This window comes from Vidua chalybeata, chromosome 1, assembly GCF_026979565.1.
Source record: "Vidua chalybeata isolate OUT-0048 chromosome 1, bVidCha1 merged haplotype, whole genome shotgun sequence".
NCBI lineage: Eukaryota > Metazoa > Chordata > Aves > Passeriformes > Viduidae > Vidua > Vidua chalybeata.
In genome coordinates this window covers 102,656,055-102,678,864 of record NC_071530.1, presented here as the reverse complement: position 1 = coordinate 102,678,864, position 22,810 = coordinate 102,656,055, and the positions used below count along the sequence as shown (strand labels likewise).

General features: G+C 36.6%; 1 protein-coding gene across 6 annotated transcripts in view; it reads left to right on the top strand.

The window, feature by feature from the left end:
• PTPRM (protein tyrosine phosphatase receptor type M) overlaps positions 1-22,810 on the top strand; it is a 445,924-nt gene that overhangs the window by 97,730 nt on the left and 325,384 nt on the right. For all 6 annotated transcript variants that reach the window (XM_053945623.1, XM_053945606.1, XM_053945597.1 and 3 more), the window contains exon 2: positions 3,011-3,133. In XM_053945623.1, coding sequence (XP_053801598.1) covers positions 3,011-3,133 — 123 coding nt within the window. The remainder of the gene's footprint in view (positions 1-3,010; positions 3,134-22,810) is intronic.

The following is a 22,810-nucleotide window of genomic DNA, read 5'->3' as shown; positions in this document are numbered from 1 at the left end:
AGAGGCAAATGCAGGGGTTTCTCAAAAGTTAATGACCCATTTCTCAAGAACTTCATCTTCTAGTGTGGTCAAATGTGAGAGGCAGAACTTCCTGGAGTTGGTTATAAGCCACTAAGATCTTCGATAACTCTTAATTTGCAGTAACTGTTTATTGGCTGATTTGGATAAGTGGGTTTTTTGTTGTTTGTTTTGTTCCACTAAGACGTTCTGTGTTACAAGCTTGACTTTATTTCCAACACCTATATATGTCATGTATGCTATTTTAATCTGCAAAAGACTTGAAAGTCATGGCTGTGCAAAGCCTTTATTAGTATTCATCTTCATCCTCAGTGTCTCACTGCAGAAAGAAACATGGCTTGACATCTGTGCTATTAAAGATCTAATGTATGCTGGTCAGTTCTCTGGATAGGTGGCTGTACAGCTTGATTACTTGTAGTGATACTTGCTGAACTTTATTAGTTGTGGGTGGAAGGTGCTTAGGAATTGAAGGAGTTCAGAAGTTTCTTTCAAGCTCTTCTTGTAACAGACATGAAGATTTGATACCCATTTTGATGAAGTTATAGTAATAGCAATACAACAAAGGATGTAAATGGCAAAGATGGAAAAAGAAGTACTGAGAGTGTGATTTAGCCATAGACTTGCAAGAAAAAATGAAGAAAAACAAGCAGTGAGAAAGGATCCTGTGTTGAGAGGCAAATGTCTAGACAAATAGAAATGTCATTCCATTTATCCATGTTTCTGACATCTTCCTAATTCATGAGAATAGTAGAAGCCTTTATTAACCATTTTGCATTTTTCCCAGTATTGGATATTTTGCAGTGCTTGGCTGGGCTTCTGGATTTGAGAAAGAAAACACTTTGTACTATTTTGTCCTCTTACCACTAGAGATACGTTTGATGTAATAAAGTGTGGGAGCTATTCCATATATTCATTGGTCTTAGTTTGAATTGTAAACCCTGATTTATGCCAACTTCCATTTGGGTATATATTTTTTGCCAAGCTTGACTACAATGCCGACTGCATAACTTGGTGTTTAAATTTATGTCCTATTATCATTAGCAGTACGTTGGCAAGGAAACTACTTTTCTTTTTTATTTTTATAAAAAAGTACGAATATATCTGTTAAAGTTGATGTTTAGTTTGTATGTCTGAAACTTAGCTTGTGGTGTATTTTATGAAGTTTGAAGTAATATTTATGCAAGTAATTCAAGTACTAGAAAAAATGTGTAAATGACTGCATAAATTTCTAAGCCTTCCCACTGGAAATGTTGCAGATGTTATTTAATATACTCTATAAAAATCTCATGTATTTCTGATTTTTTTTGACTTCAGCAGAGAGAGAGAGTTTCTATCTCTTGTTAACACTGAGGCAAAATGTTGGAGTTTGGAGTTGTGAGTTTTTTAATAGGTTTTCTGTTCCCATTGGATTATCTAATTGAATCTTACGCACTTAAATTTGTACAGAAAAAAAGCAGTTTCCAGATGTGCAAATTTCCCTCATATACTTAGGTGTATTGGAGAGTTCCTATAGAAAGGTATTTTAGAACAGAGTCTAGTACAGGATGACCTGTGTTCAAGGACAGGGCACACATGGTATGTCTGTAAAGGCCAATGTAATATTCTCATAATTAAGAGAAGAAAAAATTAAAATTCTCAGTGATTGCATATAAAAAAATATGCAATCATAAACATATAAACTGAAGATTATATGTTTGCAAAGTTCTTGCTATGAATCTCAAATATACACTTGGCCTAGTTATTAGGAAGGCTGGACTTCAGTTAGGTGGTATTTGTCAGGTGTAGTGGAATTTTCTCATCTCCTTTTTGATAAGTGTCATGATTTTAAGCCCTGGGAAGAAATTAATTCTATCCTAGTGAAAAAGGGACAGTATGATATTCTGTAATGCCATTTATAGTTCTCTAGGAAAATTCAGATTTTAAAAGTAATTTTTAAGCTAGATTTTGTCTGTTTCCTATTTTAATACGACTTGGCAAGGCTAAGCCTACTGTGCCTTTGGACAGATAGCAAAGATGATGAATAGCCCTAAAGTTTAGTTTTGTTTGAACAGCTGCAGAATTTCCTTTAATATGGACAGAAATATCTCTGACTAGAGTGATATTTATTTTCCAAAATAGGAAAGATGTCATTCTTCACTGGAGTGAAACATCAAGTAAAACAGAATTTTGTAACCCTGTGTTAGTCTCCTGTTAGATGATAACAGCATAAAAAAGCTGAAGTTTCCTCTGTAACACAGGAAAAAAAAGTAAAGCTTTTCCATTTTCTTGTGGATAATGTTAAACTCCATTCTTCTAAATTTGGGGCATTAATTTTTTCCCTACCGCAGCCTGGGGGAGTGTGAACTTTTATACCATGTTACTCTCTTCTAATTTACTTAGAAGAGTAATTTACTTAGAAGAGAGTGAGAAAAAAAAAAGGAAATAATACTGTTTTCTTTCAGAGATTGTGAGACTGAGCATAGATTGTCATTTTGAGGTAGATGTGCTGTGTTGTGCCAGAGGCACTGATCCCACAAACAGCCATGCTGGTAGCTGTTCGCAGTGCAGCACACCTGGGAGCAGCTAGGTTTTCCCTTACTTGGAAACCAGGATACAGGAATGAAAGCTGGTGCTCCCACCCTTAAGAGTTTTCTTCTAAAATGTAGGTCCTTGGGCACAGACAATTTTTTTTTTCCCTGAAGAATGTTAATCATGTCTTTTAATATTCTGATTTTTACTGCTGTTGTTTTTGATACCTGGTGATTGGATCATAAGAGAAAATTTGTCTGCAGTTCTAAATCTGCTCTTTTTTACCCTTAGGATTTTGTTTTCATGAGAAGAAAATTTTATGCCCTCTCAGAAGGTGAAGATTAGTAAATAGATAGTAATTTGTATTAAAAGATGTTTAAAAATGGCGCAGCCTACATTGAGTAATGTTGCAGTTATTACGATTTGGAGATTCATAATCTGTTACAGGCATGCCTTAATTTTTACCTTTGTGTTTCTTTAACAGGGTGCTGCACTTTTGATGAGCCTCTCAGTTCCTGTGGCTACAGTCAGTCAGATGATGATGATCTCAACTGGGATCAGGTGAATGCGCCAGTGAAGCCTTCCTCGGGTCAAGGGATGCCATCGGGTTCGTCTTTATTTTGCTTTGTTTCTCTTCAACATTAGATTATGTGTTTGTCTAGCATTTATTAGCAGTACTGTTCTTAAAATGCTGCTTCATCTGAATCTGTTTAAGTGGAATACTCAGGTGATTTCTGTGAGGGATATTTTGCAAATCAAAGGTTTGGCTTTGGGGATTATAAAGTTTTGAAAGAAGAAATCAAAACTTGGTGTTGTTGGGGAAGGCCAAAAGAAAACAGAAGGGTGACATGAAAATGAATCTGAAGTAGTACTAGAAAGAGGCAGACAGGGCTTAGTAAGAGAGAAAAGGAAGATACACTTAGGTATTTTCACTGAAAGATATAATAATCAAAATCTGTTATAAAAAGATTTAGAGAGAAGGAGAGCGAAAAAGCAAAGGTATCCCAAAACAAAGGATCTCGATATTATGCTCACTGATATTAAAAGATAGTTGTGATACTATTATTTAATATATTTTTTGCACTGCATGGAGTTGGACCTTGTTCCATAGCAATAACCTGTGCATTATGCCGAAGTAAACTCACTCTAGTAATATGGTCATTGCCTTAGTACTTCACCCACAGAAATATGTAAAATCTGGCCATTGTTTTTAAACTATTCACTAGCCTAAAATTTACCAGTTGTTCTTTTTTCTAGTTTTTAGCTAGGCATGGTTAGAACTTCCTCCCGTGTATAGATCTCCATTTCCTGGGATATGATTGCCTGCAGCCAGCTCAGCATCTGCTTTGGCTTTTTTAGACTGAGCCTCAAGTGACTATTATCACCTTTTGGCAAAACCAAAAGACCAATAGATAAAATAACTGGTTGTAGCACTGGGGGACTTTTTCTGAATTAGTCTCATAACTTAGTATGAATATATCCATAACACTTAAAAGCACTGCAGATGAATGTCCCAGTATTTCACATCCCTTTCAATGAGGTCTTTAAAGGACCTATAATGTACTTAAGTATTTATATCAAATCTCTTCAAAAGTTGTTGTTGTCGAGAAAGTTTTCCTCCCTAATTTTTGAGTAAGGGAGGTAGGAAGTAGACAAAGTGAATGTTCAGAAGTGGCAGTATAAACAAAACCTGAACATATGCACTCATCATTAGTGTAGCAATAAACGTGCTAATGTATGATATGCACAATCAGCCTTAGATATCATTCACTTGTGAAAAAAAAGCTTTCAGTGTTCTTCACCGTAGATTTACCCCAGTGTCACCCTGAGTTGTGGATTACATCTTACCTAAGATTCATGGCTGAAGTACCTTTTACACTTTGTTTCCTCTGGCAAATGCAGGACTCCCAAATTCAAGATGGATGTTCAGTTTATCTAAGTCCTGCCATTTGGATCTTCATACCAGATTGAGTTCATTGACCTAGATAAAGGAGGTTCTTTCAAATTCCTTTTAAAACTGGCTTTCGCCCAGTGGTCTTGGCATATACTGCTAGACATTTTCTGAACTATTTCATTAGTGCTTGATACTGTTGCTCAAGTTGGAGATAACAGACATAGTTTATCAGCCATCTTGGCTAGTGGTACAAGATGTGCATTCTTTTTTTCAGTCACACCACTGGAATTCTCTTCCTATTCCAAATTTCATTCATTACTCTCCCCACTTGCATTTGTGAAAACATTGTCAGTATGTGATGTTCAGTCTTATTTGCGGATAGAAGAGATTTAAATTTATGTTCTCTTCTCTGATGACCGCAGGCTTGAAGGTATTTTGGGTTTTTTTCTCAGTGGCAGTAGTCTAGACTAGAGACTGGCATGTCTGTAGAAGGAAAATAACATATGTAATTTTATTTATCAGATGTCATACAACTTGTTTCTTGTCTTTTTGCATTTTTATCAGAAGTCTGAAATAATGTTCTGATGATCTAGTAAAAATCCATTTAATTTGGTAACAAGTTCTATTTACAGTTTAGGGAGATTTCTTTCTGCCCGTGAAGGAAGAGAAATATTCTTTTGGAGCACTGGGTCAGAAGATGAACGAGTTAGTCTGAGGAGGGTTGAGGATATTGGTGCCTTAAAAGGTCAAAAACCCCTTTGAGAGGGAAAGAAATGCTCATTTTTTGCAAATGTGAAGCACTGTGTCTAACGGCACGATTTAGTCAAGTGGTATCTAATTTTTCCTCATAATTTCATCTAGACAGTTTTTTCCTGTTCTTGTTCAAATCATCATCTTAATGTTTTTAATTAGTTTTCAGTTAGCCTTAGCCAGAGGGTTATGTGATACACTTAAAAAATGATTTCAAGTAGTTTGTCAGCAGTTTCTGAGCTACATATTTAGGAAGAAATAGCTTCAGATTATAATGAATAGAACATCTTAAATTAATGGTTTGTGGGGAATTCTTGGCTTGAAAGCAAAATACTTTATGCAACAATGTTGTAATACTTGACTGAAACAAGAATTCTCAGTTCTGTACTCCCTTGTCAGAAGAAATAATTAATGCACATAACATTCCTAATTTCAGGCAACATGCTCCAGTGAGGGAGTTGATGTCAATATATAATATTTTTTTATAATTTCGTGGCAGCCAGGGGGAAGCACACAAGTTACAGCATTTGATTTCTTTTAATCCACATGAGAATGCTGAGAGCATAGCCGCACTTCAGATAGATAAATACTTTGGCTTGATATGTTATTTCAGTGGGACAAAAGAAATGTCATCTAATATTCATGCATATGTGTGCATGCTTTAATGTACACACAGTTTACATGTTTGTTAATATTTGAGATCTTGTTTTAGATGAAAATTACTAAACTGTATCAAAGGTAATAATAAAAAATCCCAGAAGTGCATCTTATAGTGAACTTAAATCTCTGTTGGATTGTTACTGTAGCACAGAAATAGGAAGATACCACTAAAGTTAGTAGGATGCTAGTGCTCTAATTTCCTTGATAAATATGAGCATGGCATTTAATGAGTCAGTATTAATCTGAAATTGTGTTAAATAGACCCAAAAAGTAAGGACATGTATGAATTTCTGTATATATTCATATGAATTAAATGAATGTTGTTAATCCACTGCTCTTCCATTTTAAGTGTCCTGTGAGTCAGAGGGAGTAAATGCTGTTTGGAAGAGCGGCTCTTCCCATTTCTCAGCCTGTCTTCTCCTTGTCTTTCTGTTCCAAGAATGTGTGTTTAAAACAGTGTTCACAGCTGTAATTACAGAAGCACTTAGTCATTATTAATGCCGTCTTGCTTTATCCTATGGAACAGTTACAGCAGTTTGATATTAATGTGCTTATATAATACAGATTTACAATTACAGCTAACTGTAAGCCCTTTGGTTGCTTAGCGCAGTAATAATGTCTTCAGAAGAATATGCCCAAACAGTAGATTACTCTATTGGCAAGGTGTGGGCTGCAGGAGTGGCCTCTGTGAGAAGAGGTCAGGGATGCCCTGTGTTGGACACATCTGGGCACAGCCACTGTACCCACCACTGGGCACAGCTGAGCTCCTGGTGCACCTCTGGGATAGCATGTTGAGGAAAGGGTAAAAGCCACTGGGCAGCAGCTGTCAGAGAGAGAAATGAGAATATGTGAGAGAAACAGCCCTGCAGACATCCAGATCAGTGCGGAAGGAGGAGGAGGAGGTGCTCCAGGCAGTGGAGCTGAAATTCCTCTGCAGCCCGTCAGGGTCCATGGTGGAGCAAAGATCCACCTGCAGCCTGTGCATGACCCCACACCAAGAAAAGGTGGAAATTTCCTGAATAAAGCTGCAGCCCATGGAGAGGAGTCCACACAGGGGCAAATTTCATCACAGGACCTATGGCCTGTGGGGTCGCTGGAGCAGTACATTCCTGAAGGACTGTGTCCCATGGAAAGAGGTTGTTTTGGGGCTTTTTTGAGATACTTGACTGCATTGTGTTAGTTCATATACTGCTACAGTAAGTCATCGCTGACAACAATGCAATTAAAATTTTACAGATTAGTCTAAGAATTAGAAATATTGTCAGGAGTCTTCTGTGATTTGTCATTTACTGGATATAATTTCTGTTCATGTCCATGTATTTTTTACTAAACACTGTGTTCAGTTGTGTAGAATCTTTCCATGGTGTGTCGCAGTTCCAGCTGATTTCTGAAGGACAATAGCATCATTTTTATTTGATGCAGTGGTTGGTTTGATATCTCTGAGGGGATGTCACTGCATTTGCAACAAGTCACTGGCATCAACCTTTCATTCATTTTAAAACAGTTCAAACCCAAATATAAATCAAATCTTCACAGGCTGCCATTCACTGTGTTGAAAGAATGCTTCCTGCAATAAAGCTTTCTGTGCTTAATACAGTGCTGGTCAAAGCCAGGATGAGAATTCTGTTTGTGCTATTTGAGGTGATAACATATGATTTTCATGGCTATATGTGATATTTTGAATGGCCTACTATGCTTATTTGTATTCTGAATATGTGCTGCTGCTTAATGCCTATGCAGTGTCTGCAGAAAATGCTTATAATGCTTATATTATTGTTTAAAATGGCCTTTTGATACCTAGTAACCAGACATGCAGAGCTAGCAGATATTCTATAAACAAGGCAGTGATTCAGAGGAGTATTTATTATTATGGAATGTGAAGAATGTACATTGTTGTTTAATTGTGCATAGAAGAGTTGTGATCCATTTTAAAAGACATATAAAGTGATCAGTTGGCAAGTGTGAGTTCAAGCCAACTGCAATGTTTTACTGTGTAAAATTATCATTCTATGATTTTGTACTTTATCATTAAGCACATTTTAGCACTGCATTGCATTTTTTGTTGTATATTAGCAGGGATGCTTCTCTTCCGTTTGCATTCATATTGAAAAAAATGAAATACGTTTCTTACTCAGTCCCATAATAGGTAATATGTTTCCCCCATATTACTTTAAATAGCTGCATTTTTAATTCATTTGAATGCTATCTGGGGATAATATAAAGTACTATCAAAGTGTGGGAGTCGTAGCTTGCTCACTGTGTTAAATTTTTTCATAGAATCTTCTAGACCTGGAACAGCAGCGTGTTATTTTATTGCACACCCAGGTAATAACTGGAGCCATTAACAGCATGCCTTTTGGCAAGCAGCTCCAGCTTCCAATTTACTGTGTAAGTTAACACCAGTTGCTGCTAATATGGAGCAGCATGCAGGTCACACAGAGCAAACCACCTGAGCAGGGAGCCTGTGCTGCCATGGCTACAGTGCCAGCACTGGAGGGGTTGGCTACTCTAAAAACACACCTAAAGACTTACTGAGTGGTGTGCTTAACAGGTCTGTTCAACAACAAGGAAGATGCCACCAGCTGCGTCTGAGGTATTGTTTGTTGTATGGATCTTACGGTCATTTTTGTAACTTCTGACCTGATTTAGAGATTTCAGCACCTGGCACAAATTCTGGGTTTGTTACAAATATTGAGCATCTATCATTCTTGCAAGGGGAAGTAATTAATCAGCATCAGAATCCCTCTTTCTGAATCACTGATGGAGAATGTTCCTAGGTTGCTTAGTAGGTGAAGTAGACAAATTATTATAGTGTATTTTGCCTGCATGCCTAAGCTTTCAGAAAATTAGTGCTAATGATATACTTAACCCTTTGTTGTAGATGTTCTCATATATGACTTTTAGTTTGCACATTTTAGAACAAATGATTTTGAATATGAACAGTGTGGTTTATGAAGTAATAATACCTAACACAGATGGCTGATTTGCAAATTTTCATTTGAAGTAACATGCTTTCTGTAGTGTTCATAACTGTAACTTAAGGAGATCAGTTTTCTTGTTTTCTTACACATTCCATCAGCCATCTCATATTTGAGTGTAACATTGCAGAACATGCTCCAAGTCATGGAAGGAAGTGAGAGACAGTATATTAAAAGCACCAGTAGCTGATAAAGATTTGTTCAAGATGTTTGACTGAAATACGGTGATACAATAAATTACAGCACTTTTTTAATATTTGAGGAACTCTCCTCTTCTGTAGAAGACAGACAGAAACTACATGAAAGAGCTGGGAAGTCACTTCTCATTAAACCAGAGTATTCTCAAAGCAACCTGGAAGATAAAGTTGACTGATGAGGGTAATTCTGAGTAGTACCATGTAGTGCCACAGAGTGGTAAGCAAGTCCTCTAACCTAATTCATTTACCTTGCTGTGATTACATGTTTCCTGCTGGTGTTATATCTAACATCTGCCATAATGTATGCTGAGAAGCAGCTAACATAATAAGCTAGACACTGGAGCTGGGTAGGAAATGGATTTCTTGACAGCGAAAACTTTTGAGATAAGAAAGTTCTTTTTTGTTACACATCAGAAACCCAATCTCCCTCCCTGTCTTCCACCCATAGTGCCAGACACTCTCCTGCTGCTTAAGTGCATCAGAATCTAGTTTCAGATTTCCCTGCTAAATTTAAAATAGAAGTACTCTCAATAACTGGAGTTTTGTTCATGTGTTTGTTTTTCCTTCCTGGACTCCTCATGATGAGTTCATTTAGATGAGGGAGTATTCCAACAGGAGAGAGGAAGTTAAAGTAAGAGAATCCCAACAGGAGAGAGACAAAGTGCTTCATGTTGTAAAGCCGATTAAAACATACTTTTTTACAATACCTTGGAGTGAACTGGCATTTTTCAAGTGGAAAATTGTCTGGAAAAGAAGAATGAGGTTACTTCTGGTAAGGGCTCTTGGTTTGAAAAAGACCACATGAAGAATTCTCTTTCCTGGGGATATGCCCAAGACATGCAGACGAACCTCAGGATGCTTTAATCTAGGTAATTTGAGACTGTGGTAATATAAACCAAATAGCACATGCTTTAGTGTAGGGTTCCCTAGGGACTCACTCTGTGCTGAAGGCATGTTACTGCACCTTGCCATGGGTGTCTTACTGAAACCACTGCAGTTTCTGGTCCAGTTTTAGCAGGCTTGTATTAAGTACCAATACAATTTTTGTGCTTGTTTGCCTGGCTGTTTTCCTCTGTTGAAGAGTGAAAATACTTTACCAGTTCAAGCAAAGCTGTGTCCAGTAAAAAGCCTATGAATAAACAGCGAGTCTGAAGGTGCTCCTCTAGGAGCTGCACTTACTGCATTGCAACATCATGAGAAAGGAGAATAATCAGAATAGTCCTAAATAAGCTTTTTCTTGTTTAGTAATTAATCTACTGGAAAAAAAGCCTCTTAATTTCTTGCAGTCTTCAGGGCTTTTCTTTCAGTCTTATGCTTATCCCATTAGATTTCTTCTCATCCATCCTGCCCTTTAGAAACTAATAAAGAGTGGATCAAAACCTTTCCTTGCATCTGCAGGCTTTAAAGTGTGGAACATGACTGCCTCCATTTCAGGGCCTAAGTCAGTTATTATCTGAGTTAGTAGTTTAGCTTTTAAGACAGTTCGTCTGTATGACAAGATCGTAGTCATAGGCATAGTGAAAATGCCAGTGAGCTGGAGACAGACTCCATGACTCCTCTTTAGGACAGTAAATGTTAGAGATTTTTAGGGATTTTTTTTTTAAAGATTTTTTTTTTCAGAAATGTTAGAGGAATTTCTTCTTTCAATTAGATTTATGTGAGATTTTTCATACCCTTTGACAGCACTTAATTTGTTGTCAGGCATTGAAACTGATAGTGTGTTGTTAGCAGGTCTAGTTGTGACGATAATAGGAGGAGCCAAAAGGTCACTGATTTGAGGCAGAGGTCATTAAATGCTGCATGTGGCTTCAAGTGCTCCCAGATGTCTACACTTCTGCTCCCAAGTTGAGGATAGTCATGTGGGAGTTTGTCATGTGGGAAATGTGGCAGCAGTGATATGTTAGTGCACAAGCAGAATGGATGGATTGGTATTTATTTTATGTGTAAGTCTTTTGGTATCTGAAGCAATTTGATTTCCTAGAATTTCAGACAAAGTCTTAATCCTTTATAGTTGTTTGCAGAACTCAAGAGTCAGGGAAGAAGCAATTACATGAACTTCATGAACTGAATTAAAGAGCTCAGTGCTTTTTTTCTGTGTTAAAGCAATATACTTATTTCCCTCACCAGCTGACATAATGCTTTCTCTAGAAGTCACATTTCCAATCAACTGCTTTTCAGTAGCACAAAGGAAAAAAAAAAATGCTGTCTGGACCTCATTGAAAATGTAATGATGTACACAGTCATTTAATGAGAAAGCAGATGCAGGTAATTATCCAAGTCATAATGTTGCAGCAGCTAATAACATCAAATATTTGTGATAATTGCAAGCAATTGATCACATTTCTGTGCTTCTCACATGTAACAGATTTGAAAAACATTTTTCAATACACATGTATTCGTGTTAGAACATGGAAGCCATGGATGTACTTTTCTCACCAGTAGATCCATATACTGTGATTTCGCATTAAGTTCAAATACGTCTGTTTAAATTTTTACCATTTCATTTTTCCCCATGACTTAGAGGGGAAGAACATCTTTCTGTCAAATTTGAATTCCTGCTTCCCCCATACTCTTAGAGTCTTTACCTGTTCTAGATGTCACAGTCTACTCTTGTGTCATTCTGGTTTCTGCTGGAGCACCATGTAAGTCCCAGTGTCACACAGGAGGGTTGTCCCAGTGCAGGATGCATGTGCAGCTGAGCTCGGTAGCACCATCCCAAACTCAGGAGTCAGGTATTGTTCTTTCCAGCATGGCTCTCTCCTGCATGCAGTTCCACAAGAAATAGATCAAAGACACAGTTACAATGGGATGATCCTTAATGTATTCCCTTACTTATATGTTGAGAGCTACAAAAGAAAGGAAGGGAATGGAAATTTGCTAGGGGCAAATGTCTTTTATGCGAGGCCTTTGCTCAAAGGAGTTTAGAGATGCTTCTTTCTGAAGCTTTTTTACATTCATAGGTTAAAGGTTCAAGGAAATGATGAGAACCTAAGTTGGTCAGTAGCCCTCTTTCTGCACATGGGCTGTTGTAGAAATGAATCTGTAGAAGAGAAATTTACATTTGTCAGGCATTTCAGAAGGCTCTGGGAGGAAAGCGGAAAGCAAAGAGAAGCAGGTCCCTGGTCCAGTCTTTTATGTGTAAAGTATTTTAGCAGTTTTCAGTTAGGAGGAATCAAAGGCAATTACTGTTTGAGTGGCAGACAGCACATATACAGTGATCTCACACCTTAGGAAAGGGCTGATTAAAAGGGTGGTGTCATGATTTCTTACAAGTGGTATCCCAGGAAGAAACTGAAAGAGAGGACAGGCTTTCAGAGGAGGATTTTGGGCTTGTCTGTATCCCATGTAAGGAAGGATGCTTCTGTTAGAGCTAGCAGGGAACTTGAGGAAAGGGATATAAAACTTAATGCTTTTATTGGCATTTCCTTATAAGGTTTCCTTATTAAGCAGCCACACATCAAATGAAACACCTTTGGAAGATACAGGATGATAATTGACGAGGGTCCTGTTCTGGGGAGATCAGTTGGATATTGTGCACCTGCTCTTGAGCTAGTGCCTCTGGGAACTGATTAATCTAAAAAGCATCAGGCAGGACAAGGTGAAGATGTTACCTGTGTTTTGGAAGCTCATTGTGTAGCAGCTATAGAGATCACTATGTGTCAGAAACAAAGAAGACGTCATGTTCTGGATTAGACTTGATCGGCAACAGCATCAGGTTCCCTTCATGAGTACAGTGTGCCATGTGAAATTTAAAGCAGCCCACAGCTTCAGATTTTACAGTGGAATAAATGGATATACCCTGTATAAAAAGATGTGTTACATCTTTCAGCAATCACATTTAGGTGTTATGTGTGTTGTGGTGTTCTTGCCATGTTTAATTTTAGTGTGAGTAGCATTTGTGAAGGCAGAAAGGTTTTGGAGAAATTTCAATTCAGGCATTTTACTTACTTGGCTTGCAAAATGGAAGTAGCTTTATGAGTGCATGGCAGATTTTTTTCCCTGCTTTTTAGTGTAGCAGTAATAACAATTGTATAATTAATAAGAATTTAATTATTATTTTAGGTACAGCAACAAAAAGCTATATTTTGCCAGGATATATTGTAGTGCCTCTTGAATTTAAAATGCCCATGTTTTAGTGTGTCTACATCCAGTTGTATGTTTAAGTTAAAATAAAGCATTAAAACAGGTAATTTTAACTTCTGTGCTAGTCTGTAAAGAAGCTAAGTTAAATGGAAAAAATGAAAAAAGAAAAAGCCATTAGAATGTGCACCTTTAATAGATAAAGTCAATTATTAGTATTTCTACATGTGTAAACCAGATTTATATCAGGTATAGTCTTCACCACTGCACAGCACCAGCAGGATATCAATATTTCTCTAAAGGTACACATCTGTGTTAATTAACTTGGTCCAGCCTCCCCTGCAGTTTCATCATTCTTGTCTCCTCTTCAAGCCTGAACGGATTGGAAATGTCTCCAACTCTGAGCCGACATTCTCTGTAGTATTATGGTTCAGACTAAATGCATCCCTTCCTACCGAGGTACTCTCCTTTAGAGATATGGTGGAGGTCAGCTTTGCTGAACTGCAGTGATGTTCTGACTCAACAGTGAGTGGGTCATAAAGAAATCATCATAAAAATGTTTTATTCCTGGACTCTGAAATCTACAATTGTTACGAGATACTGAAAGATATTTAGCAAAGGACATGTGAAATTATCCTGACAGAAATAAAAAGTTTTGTGGGTTTGTTTCCAATTAATGAATTTGCCTTTAAAATGCCCAAAGAGCTCCTGAAATCTTTATTAACCCATATTGCTGTCATTCAAATAAAAATACTCCTTTGGAAAAGCTACTAATGCTACTTTGCCACCTGTAATATGGAAATAAAAATGTGCAATGCAGTGATGCTGCTATTTATCTTTTGTATTTGTCAAATAAAGCCTATGCTATGTAATACAGCATAATGAATATAGAAAATCCTTTGGTATAATGTCAGCTAGCCTAATTTCTTTCACTGGTGAATCTTCTTCATATTGAAAAGAAAAGCATCTGAAATCATGTAACCTGAGGCCACTGTTTTGTGTGTTAATAGGTAATCTGCTTTACTGATGGTGTGAATTTCCTTTATTTTGCTTTTCAAGAATCTTTCAATATTGTGGTAAGGCTGAAGCCTAACAGAAGCTCTAATTTTTGTACTATGGTTGTTAAGTGAGAGATCTTTACAATAGAAGCAACCTTTAATTGCTGAAACACTTACTCAGTTTTATTACTTTGAGATTCTAGAGTTTTGTTACTTCAATTCTGTACAGTTCTATTCTGTACAGTTTGTGTGCCATCCTCCCTTCCTGGAAGAATATATTTATTTACATGAATTTTATTCTCTCATCCTTCTGTTTTAATCTCAGTATGTGCATGAGATTTCTGTGTTCAGAAAGTCTTCATAGTGCCTCTCTAAATTGTGCTAAATCCTCTAGCCACATACAGACTTTACATTTTACATCAGCTGTCATGTTTGCTTATTGTGTGCCAAATTTCTCTCTTTGCCACCTCTAACTCTCAATGTTTTTTCTAAGCATTGTTATTTTTCACGGATTCATTTCCAAGCAAAAGCTTTGTTGGTGTACTGCATTTAAACATATCAATGATGCAGAGTCTAGGGCAGTACAGACTGCTCAATTCCCTAAAGGATTCTGGGATATCCTTTTTTACCTAATAGTTCCCTGAGCTTTGCTTTGCTTTGCCTATTAAAATGTGCTCCTTTATGTTCTTCCTCATTTGAAGAAAATTTGATGGAACACTTGAAGATAGGTCTAGAAAAGCACACACATTAATATTTATGTCTGTGTGTGTTTTGACTCCAGAAGGGCTGACTAGCAACTGGATATAACCATGTTGATTTTCAATATATCTGCTGAGCCACAGGATATTCTGAGCAAGGTGGTTGCCTTTACTTTGAAAACTAACACATGAAGAGATTCAGTCTCGCTTGGCTTCTCCATGCACAGGTGCATTACTTATATTCAAGATAAGTAATATTAGTCTGCTTTTTTCCAAGGCATTCTTCAATACTTCAATACCTAATGTGAAGCTTCATACCTGCCCCTTCCATGTCAAGATTAAACTGTGAAAAAGCATGTCTTTAGAAACTGATAAAAGTTTTCTGCAGTTTTTCGGTTGCTAATTAAGTGCAAACAGCATATAGCACCAGGTTTTGCCCTCATCTGATAGTCTTTGCAATTCTGTAGTTGATAATACATGACACGTTAATTATAGCATGGTAATTAAAATTTTAGCTACTGGTTTTTTTTTTTTTTTTTGTTCAGTAAATTCTTTGTTATGGTGTCAAAAAGTATTTTGCCTCCAATATTCTTATAGTTTTTTACAAGAGCCGTATCTCATCACTGGAGTGGAATTTCTAAGTAAATTTTAATTTTTTTTTTAAATGTTTTATTATAATAAGACAACATTTCATTATGGAAGTTATGAGGACAGCATGCTTAAAATTTAGACATGATGTTAATTGTTAGTAATGACTAAAGAAACCAACATTGTGTCCAGTGGGGGCTTAAGCAGAATTCCAGTTAATTATGTCCATTACTGCCATGGACTTCACCTGAATCTTATTTTCTTATGCTAGTCTAGATATATTCAAATGTTCTACACAACTAAATTGTGCTGCACAGTACTTTGGGAGTATAAATTTGTGATTCTAAATAATGATGAACTTCTATGCAGAGTACATGATAAAATTACTTTTCTGTGTCATTCCTCTCCTGTTCTCTTACTGCTCGTACCTCTGCCTTCACATCCTTTTTTAGGAATAACAAAGACAGAGTAGCTTGTTCTGTATTGTTGTGTTAACTTAATTTGGGAGATCATAGTTATAACTCCATTACATTACAGAAATGTAGTTTTACTTTGCAATTCCACATAGTTTGTATTTTTACTTTGAGTCTCAAATGGGAGACTCAATTTGACATTTCTAATTTTATTTAAGTTCCTTTGGGAGAATGATTTTTTGTTCATTGTTTTTTTGTTTTTTTACAATGAAAGACGCTACATGTCTTAATATTCTGTGTTTTCAAACAACAGCACTTTTCAAACATATGTATTACTTCTGGTCAGTGAGAGTGGAATACTAAGTTTCTTTAAATAAAACCCAACCAAAAAGCCATAACCTTCCCCCTTCCCCTAAACTCCAGTAAACCAAACCCAGCCTTTAAAACAATAAATTAACTACTTTCATACTAACAATTGTATGATGAAGTAGCATATTATTTAAATACGGGTGTACCAAATGTAGAACAGTTATTAAATGGTACCACACATATAGCTAAAGGGAAGAATTCAAGGCAGTAAAGTTGTGTGGTCCATATGGCTGGGAGTGGTAGTTTTTCTGCCTCTATAAAACTTTTTTTTACTTCTGAAGGACAGGGAAAGACTAACAAGGCTTCTAGATTGTCTCAGACCACCCTGCTTCAGGATTAGTAGATGCTATCTTCTCAAGGCTCTCTTTTGTTTTGGGCACAGGTGGGATGCCAGCTGCTGGAATAGGCTGACAGCAGATCCAGGTTGATATTGCCACAGTTGAGGTTCCTGCAGTTCCCCTCTGTATTTTGCAGTATTTCTCAATAGAGACAAGAGAGGAACTGGAATGTTGCTCAGACTTAGGGCTTGAAGGTAGGTTCTTCTTGGAATTCTAGGCTTTTTCCATTAGCTACATCATACTGTAAAGTACCACTTTGTTATTTAAGCATGCAGCAAACTGAAAACTGTTTTTAAGTGTAGGAAATTAGGTCAGAAGGAAGACAAGGGAGTACACATATTGAGTAAAATCATCAGTGGGGAAAGAGCAAATAAAATATACATCTGAAAAAGGCTGGTTAGAAAATAGGAAAAGTACATATTTTCTGGTCTTGTGGTAGGTACTGTCTGTCAGCAGTCATCCTTGAAGTCTAGTTCAAGACACCATCCAGTTAATAAATGTTGTCTCATCTTGTGATGGGAGTCAGAAGAATCTATGCTGGAAGCAGGCAGAGATCATGTTGTGGTCTGAGTGGGCAAGTCTGTAAATCGTGCTGTGTGGTCAGCTGCTGGAACAGAATTTAGAAGGCAGGGAATGCTTCAAAGGTGAAATATCCAATAAGATGTTTGAAGAGTGTATGTTAACATTCATTCAAGTCTGATGCATACTGAAGCTCTCAGAGAAGTTCTTTTGGGTGTTTTCTGGTATTTTCTTTTTATACTAAAGGAATATAAAGTTGAAATGAGGCTTTCTGGGTTATGTCAAATGAATCTACCTTTCTCCATTTCATTTTGAAATGGAGTAGAATAGCTGCTGCTTTTAGACGCCTTTCACGATTATGCTAAGCATTCACCTCCTATTTTTGTGTACTTTAAGATCATCCTTTGAAAAAAATGTGATAGGTAGGTCATACTGCTGTTTCTTTCTTGTGTTGGTGGTATACCTTCTCAGTTCATCCCTGTCAGTTTTCCTGGTCTGTCATTAATTAGTGTGAGATCTGTGAGTACCGTATTTTTTTTTTCCTAACTTAGATAAAGGATCAGCATTATCAAGGTAGGGATAGATTTCTTGCATAAGTTTACTCACTGAAATTAATGAAATGCCTCTATCTGTGACACTGCAAACATTAAAATGTGATAGAAATGCTTAGCTTTGCTGTAAGTGCTTTTGACCTGAAGCAATAGCTCTTTGTTTCAGTAAGTGCTATCTCACATAACATACAGGATTTGTTAAATATCAGTGTTGCTTAGGATTTCACTTTTTTACTAAGGTTTGTACAACTGGAGAGGAAATACAGACAGTATAATTATTTCCTATGGATTAGCTAAGATGAAGCCTAGCTTTCAGGCAGTAGTTTCACACATATTACCTTAAGCAACACCTTCCTACCTCTGTTAGGGAGCAGCAAGGGCTGGCAATGGCTGTGCCCTCACAGATGGGGCACAATTCCACAGCATCTAAATGCAGCCAGCAGGAACAGGAATAATGCCATGCCAGTGGAATCCAAGGGGAAGTCCCAGGTCCAGGGTCCAACTAGAGGGCTGGAGCAGGAGCCAAAGGCCAGAGACAGAGCTTCAGACAGGCACACCTCCAGCATTGCTGGGGCAGGGACTGATGCTAAAACAAGGGTAAGGGGTGGCAGGGTACAAGGTGGGATAGTAGGGTCTGGGAGTGCCTTTGGGGATCCAACACTGTCTTATCATGCATCTCCAGCAGTAAAAAAAAAACCAACAACAGAGGAAACATTGGTTGTGTTTTTACTTTGGTTTATTGTGCAACCTCATAGGATAGAAACAGGAAGGCATGGTATAAATATGTGAATCACTTTCAGTAGCAGTATGGCTCTGTTGGGCTTAAAGAGCAATTTTGGCTACAGAGGTAGGCCTTGAAATGCTTTACAGTAGCTTCTGTATGTCTGGCTGATGTGGAAGAGACTGGGTATCCATAATAGTTTAGATGGTTTTTGCCCATTTAGAAAAACAATGGCCTTTGACTTCAAAAAAATTTTGTACCTGGGGAAGCTAAAGGTTATTGAAGGTTATGCATTAAGAAATGTCCCTTGAGAAAAGACCTTTTCTTTCTTCTGTCAGCATGATCTTTTTTTCTGTTTGTTTAGCAAAACTGAAAAACAGTTTATTCCTGTTTTAATTAAAACAGGAATAGGAATTAAATAAATAAAACAGGAATTTTTTCTTCTGGGGAAAAAGCCCAGAAGATGTTAGTAACAGAATGTTTCCTGCAAATCAGCCAATCAAAGTGTATTCCCTTACTGAAAGTTGATGACCTCGGTATCTTCTATGCCTGCTAATGCCAAATACTGCTTACTACTTTGTAGTAAACAGTCTTTCTGTGCTGCTTCTGGTAGTAATAATGAAACAGTAAAACAGGTATAACTGCTTCAGTGGGCTCGGTTCAACGTATCTGTCAAATAAATAGTAGTATATTGTAAGCTAAGTATTTGGACTCAGTATTACTTCGGGAGTTTTTTCTGCTTTTCAGGAAGTAAGAAAATTAATTAAGGACATAATAACCATGACTAAAAAATTGCTGTTTGTTTTACTTTTCAGAGCAAAATGATGTCACGTTTGTGGATGTGACATCCGCATTTCTGTGAACTGACAGTTACTGTCCTTGTTTCTTGCTTGTCTTCTTGCATAGTAATGTAGAAGCTTGTAAACAGGAAAAACAGGGCAAGGATTGAGAAAAGTGACATTGATCTTTGATGACTTTTTGGGAGAATCATTCATCATGCAAGATAACTGCAAACAGCACGTAGCATGGTCCTCATAAGCTAATTTCTTGTTAGCTGGCAGTAATAAAATTTACACTCTTATTTATCCAAAAATGTCAAATGTTTATTTCCAGACATGAGTAACACCTCATAACAACCAGGAGGCTGTGTGGTGTCCTGCATAATTTACAGATAATCTAATTGACCTATGCAGGTTGAGTGACTCACTTGAGATAATGAAAGAGTGGCAGAATGTGAAATAAAGATGGGAAATACTTAATCTAGTTTATGATTCCTATCAGGATGCCTATATTGCTTTCCATTCCAGAACGCTGATTCAAACCTGTTCATTGAAATATAAAAAACTTTACTGAAGGAGGCACTGGTAAAATACAAACTTCTTATAATGAATGTTTGCACTCAGCCCTGAGTGCTTATAAGAAAATGCACCAGCCACAGTGAATGTATTCCTGCATGAGATGACAGATGTTGATGTTGCTTAGAATGTGTTACCTTTCTCACTCCAGTAAACTTCCAGGTAGAGTTTCTCTTTATATTAGTGCAAGGCTGGGAAAAGTCCTTTTTATTCTTCAGGGAATTTTGTTTCAGAAAGCCTGAGCTACTCCTCTTCATCCTTTGCTCAGAGGCAGAACACTTTATGAGTGGTCAAGTGTGAAAGTTTTCTCTCCTGGTTAATTAAACAATAATATTCTGATAGTACTTTCCAACAGTACTAAGTATATTTTTTAAAATTTCTAAGTATTATAGGGCGATGCAGATTTGATTTCAAGATTGCTTTTGAAGAGAGATTTTCTTTGGCATTTCCAAGGCTTTCATTTCAGAAACCAAGTCACCATTAAGATGTACATGGGCACTCGTCATGCTTTTCAGCATCTTTGGGATGATTGGTATGATTTGGGAATCTCTTCTTACCTAGGATCAATTTAACAATTTTGAGAATTAAAATCTGTAGCATGTTTATGTGAAAATCGGTGGAAAAATAAAGCAGGAGGCTAAGGAAAATTATGTAAGTATCGCGCTTTAAGTAGACTGTTCAAAATTATTCCACTGGATTTTCTATTAAAATGCCAAGCATTTTAAAAACAATGAATGTTTGTATTGCTCTGTTACTATATTAGCTGAGCTTTCGTGATACATCCAACCCAAAAATGCTACTTATCTGTGCTACTGAAGTATCAGAATCATTGTTAAGTAATTACAGTACTAAGTAGCCATTTCTTTTTATTCTCAAACAACTAAAATGAAAATCTATAGTTGCTGTTCTATCTTAGATTAAAAAAAAAAAACATAAAAATTAGAATGACTTTGTTTTATGCTGCAAATTTGTAAACAAAGGCAAGCTACAGGGAAATAAGAGTTTATATCTCCCCATGCATATAAGCTAAATATTAGAAAATTTTAGTTATTTCTGGAGGTAAGGTCTCTCTTGAAGTATAAACAATGTTTCTAAGTATTTGAGCATGTGTTATGTTGTTACAGGGAATAAAATACTTTCTACTTTCCTCCTCATGCTTGATTAAAAAGGCAATTCCTAGTAATGATTTGTTTGAAAACCCTTAAGCAACATTTTTTCTCTGAAAATCTTCAATGTTTTCAGTTTGTTTTTTTTTAATGGACTGAACTAGTGTTTCACTGTTTAAAAAAAAAAAAAAAAAAAGAAAAATATCTTTTTAGATTCCACAAGATGAAAAGAATGCTATAGAGAATATCTGAAGTGCTCGTATTTTGGCTCAGTCACTGTTTTTCCGTGTGCTAGAAAATAATTTGAGATTTTAAAGGTATGAAGTACTATTTTGGTTGTTTAATGCAGAATTAAAACCAGTACATCTAAAGAATGCTTTTCACACAATAATTTAGGACACCTAATGGGTAGATAGGTAAGTGAGGGATGTAAGGGTGTGAATGCCTCCTGTGGTTTTAAGACCCGGATTGTGTGTTTAGATCAGGTGTATGCTGCTTTTTGTAGAATTGTACTTCTAATGAAGTTCAAAGGCTTCATCTACCATGTAGCCATGTTCCTGGCACCTAGGACAAACCAGACAGTACAAATGCTTATGTACGTGATGCACCTGTATTTTTAGAAATTATGATAGTTGTATCCCCACTAATAGAAATTACAGAATCAGGATTCAAGGCAGAGGAAACAGCAAGGTTCATCAACTAACTTCTTTAGTGTGTTAATATATTGAATGCCTCTTGAAACTGATGTTGTTGAATAATGAAAGGAGGTTGGGTTGTTGAATATTCAGTCAGAAGGAGGGCATGCTAACATAAGGGAGATGATCAGGAGGAAACCCAAGGGATTGATGAAGCTGGCATCCCTGATGGAACAAAGAAGCTAAGTAGAATGTGACAGGACAAGAAACTTCAGAAATTTAAATAAAGAATTAGAGAGATAAACTGTGAGAATCTTAGATCAGTTTTTGTAGGTGTGAAATAAATGCCAGTAGTTGTTAAAATAATAACACAGGGAATTAGCTACAATAAATAAAACAAAAAACAAACCCAAACCAACTTATCCTCTCATAAGAATCCTATCTTTTAATAAAAAAAAAAATCTTTTTCAGCAACTCTAGTTTTCAAAGGAATTAGGTTTTTGTAGAATTTCATTATTTTCCTAGTCCTTTGTTTCCTCCTCTGCTCTTTATTCTGAAGGATTGGAAGTAGTTATTATGGACTACTGTTGATGAAATTTTACTCAGAGGGTATCAAGGCAGCAATTTTTTAGCCAAGTGGAAAGATTTCTAAATCAGAGAAATGGGCTTATAAATTATAATAATTTAAATTAATCGTGTTTGAAAATATTTAGCTGGGGAAAAAATAGCATTCTAGAAAAAATGAAAGTTCAAGATTATTCCTGTCTACTTGCTTGAGCTGGACTTGGTAAGCTGTAGGTCATTCCTGAAGTATCCATTGTCAGAATATACTGCAGAAATTTTGCCCCTGACTTCTGACAAAACCAAGGCACTCGTAACACATTCTTCTTATCTGCTAAAGCAGGTTGAACATTAAATTATTTTATGTTAGCAATATTGCCAGACCACACAAATCTAGGAAGTTCTGGATGAAGTTTTTATTTTAGAAAGGCAGTAAGAGCTTATCTACCATTGACCCTTTTCAGTCACTGCTTTTTCACTTTCCTGGTATGACCTCTCTGAATTTTATTACTGCAACACATGAAAAGGTGACAGACTTATAAAAAGATGAGAGGAAGTGGTATATTTGTAAGACTGGGCTGATTAATTCTCACTGACCTCCATTACAATAATGATATCAACCAATCCACCTACTGAAGTGATAATGAAGTAGAAGTAATTAGGGTTTAATAAAAAAATCTCCCTTAAATTATTCTTTCAGGAAATTAACTTACATTCTGTTAAAGCTTAGTGAGTCTTGCCTGCTGTCTCATGACAGGCCTTATCAAATATGATGAGCAAAGACTAGGAATAGCCTAGATGCATTTATCTAGTAATGGTTCATTATATTGCAATGTCTGTTGAGTTACAATCTCCACAAAAAAATCAAGTTTG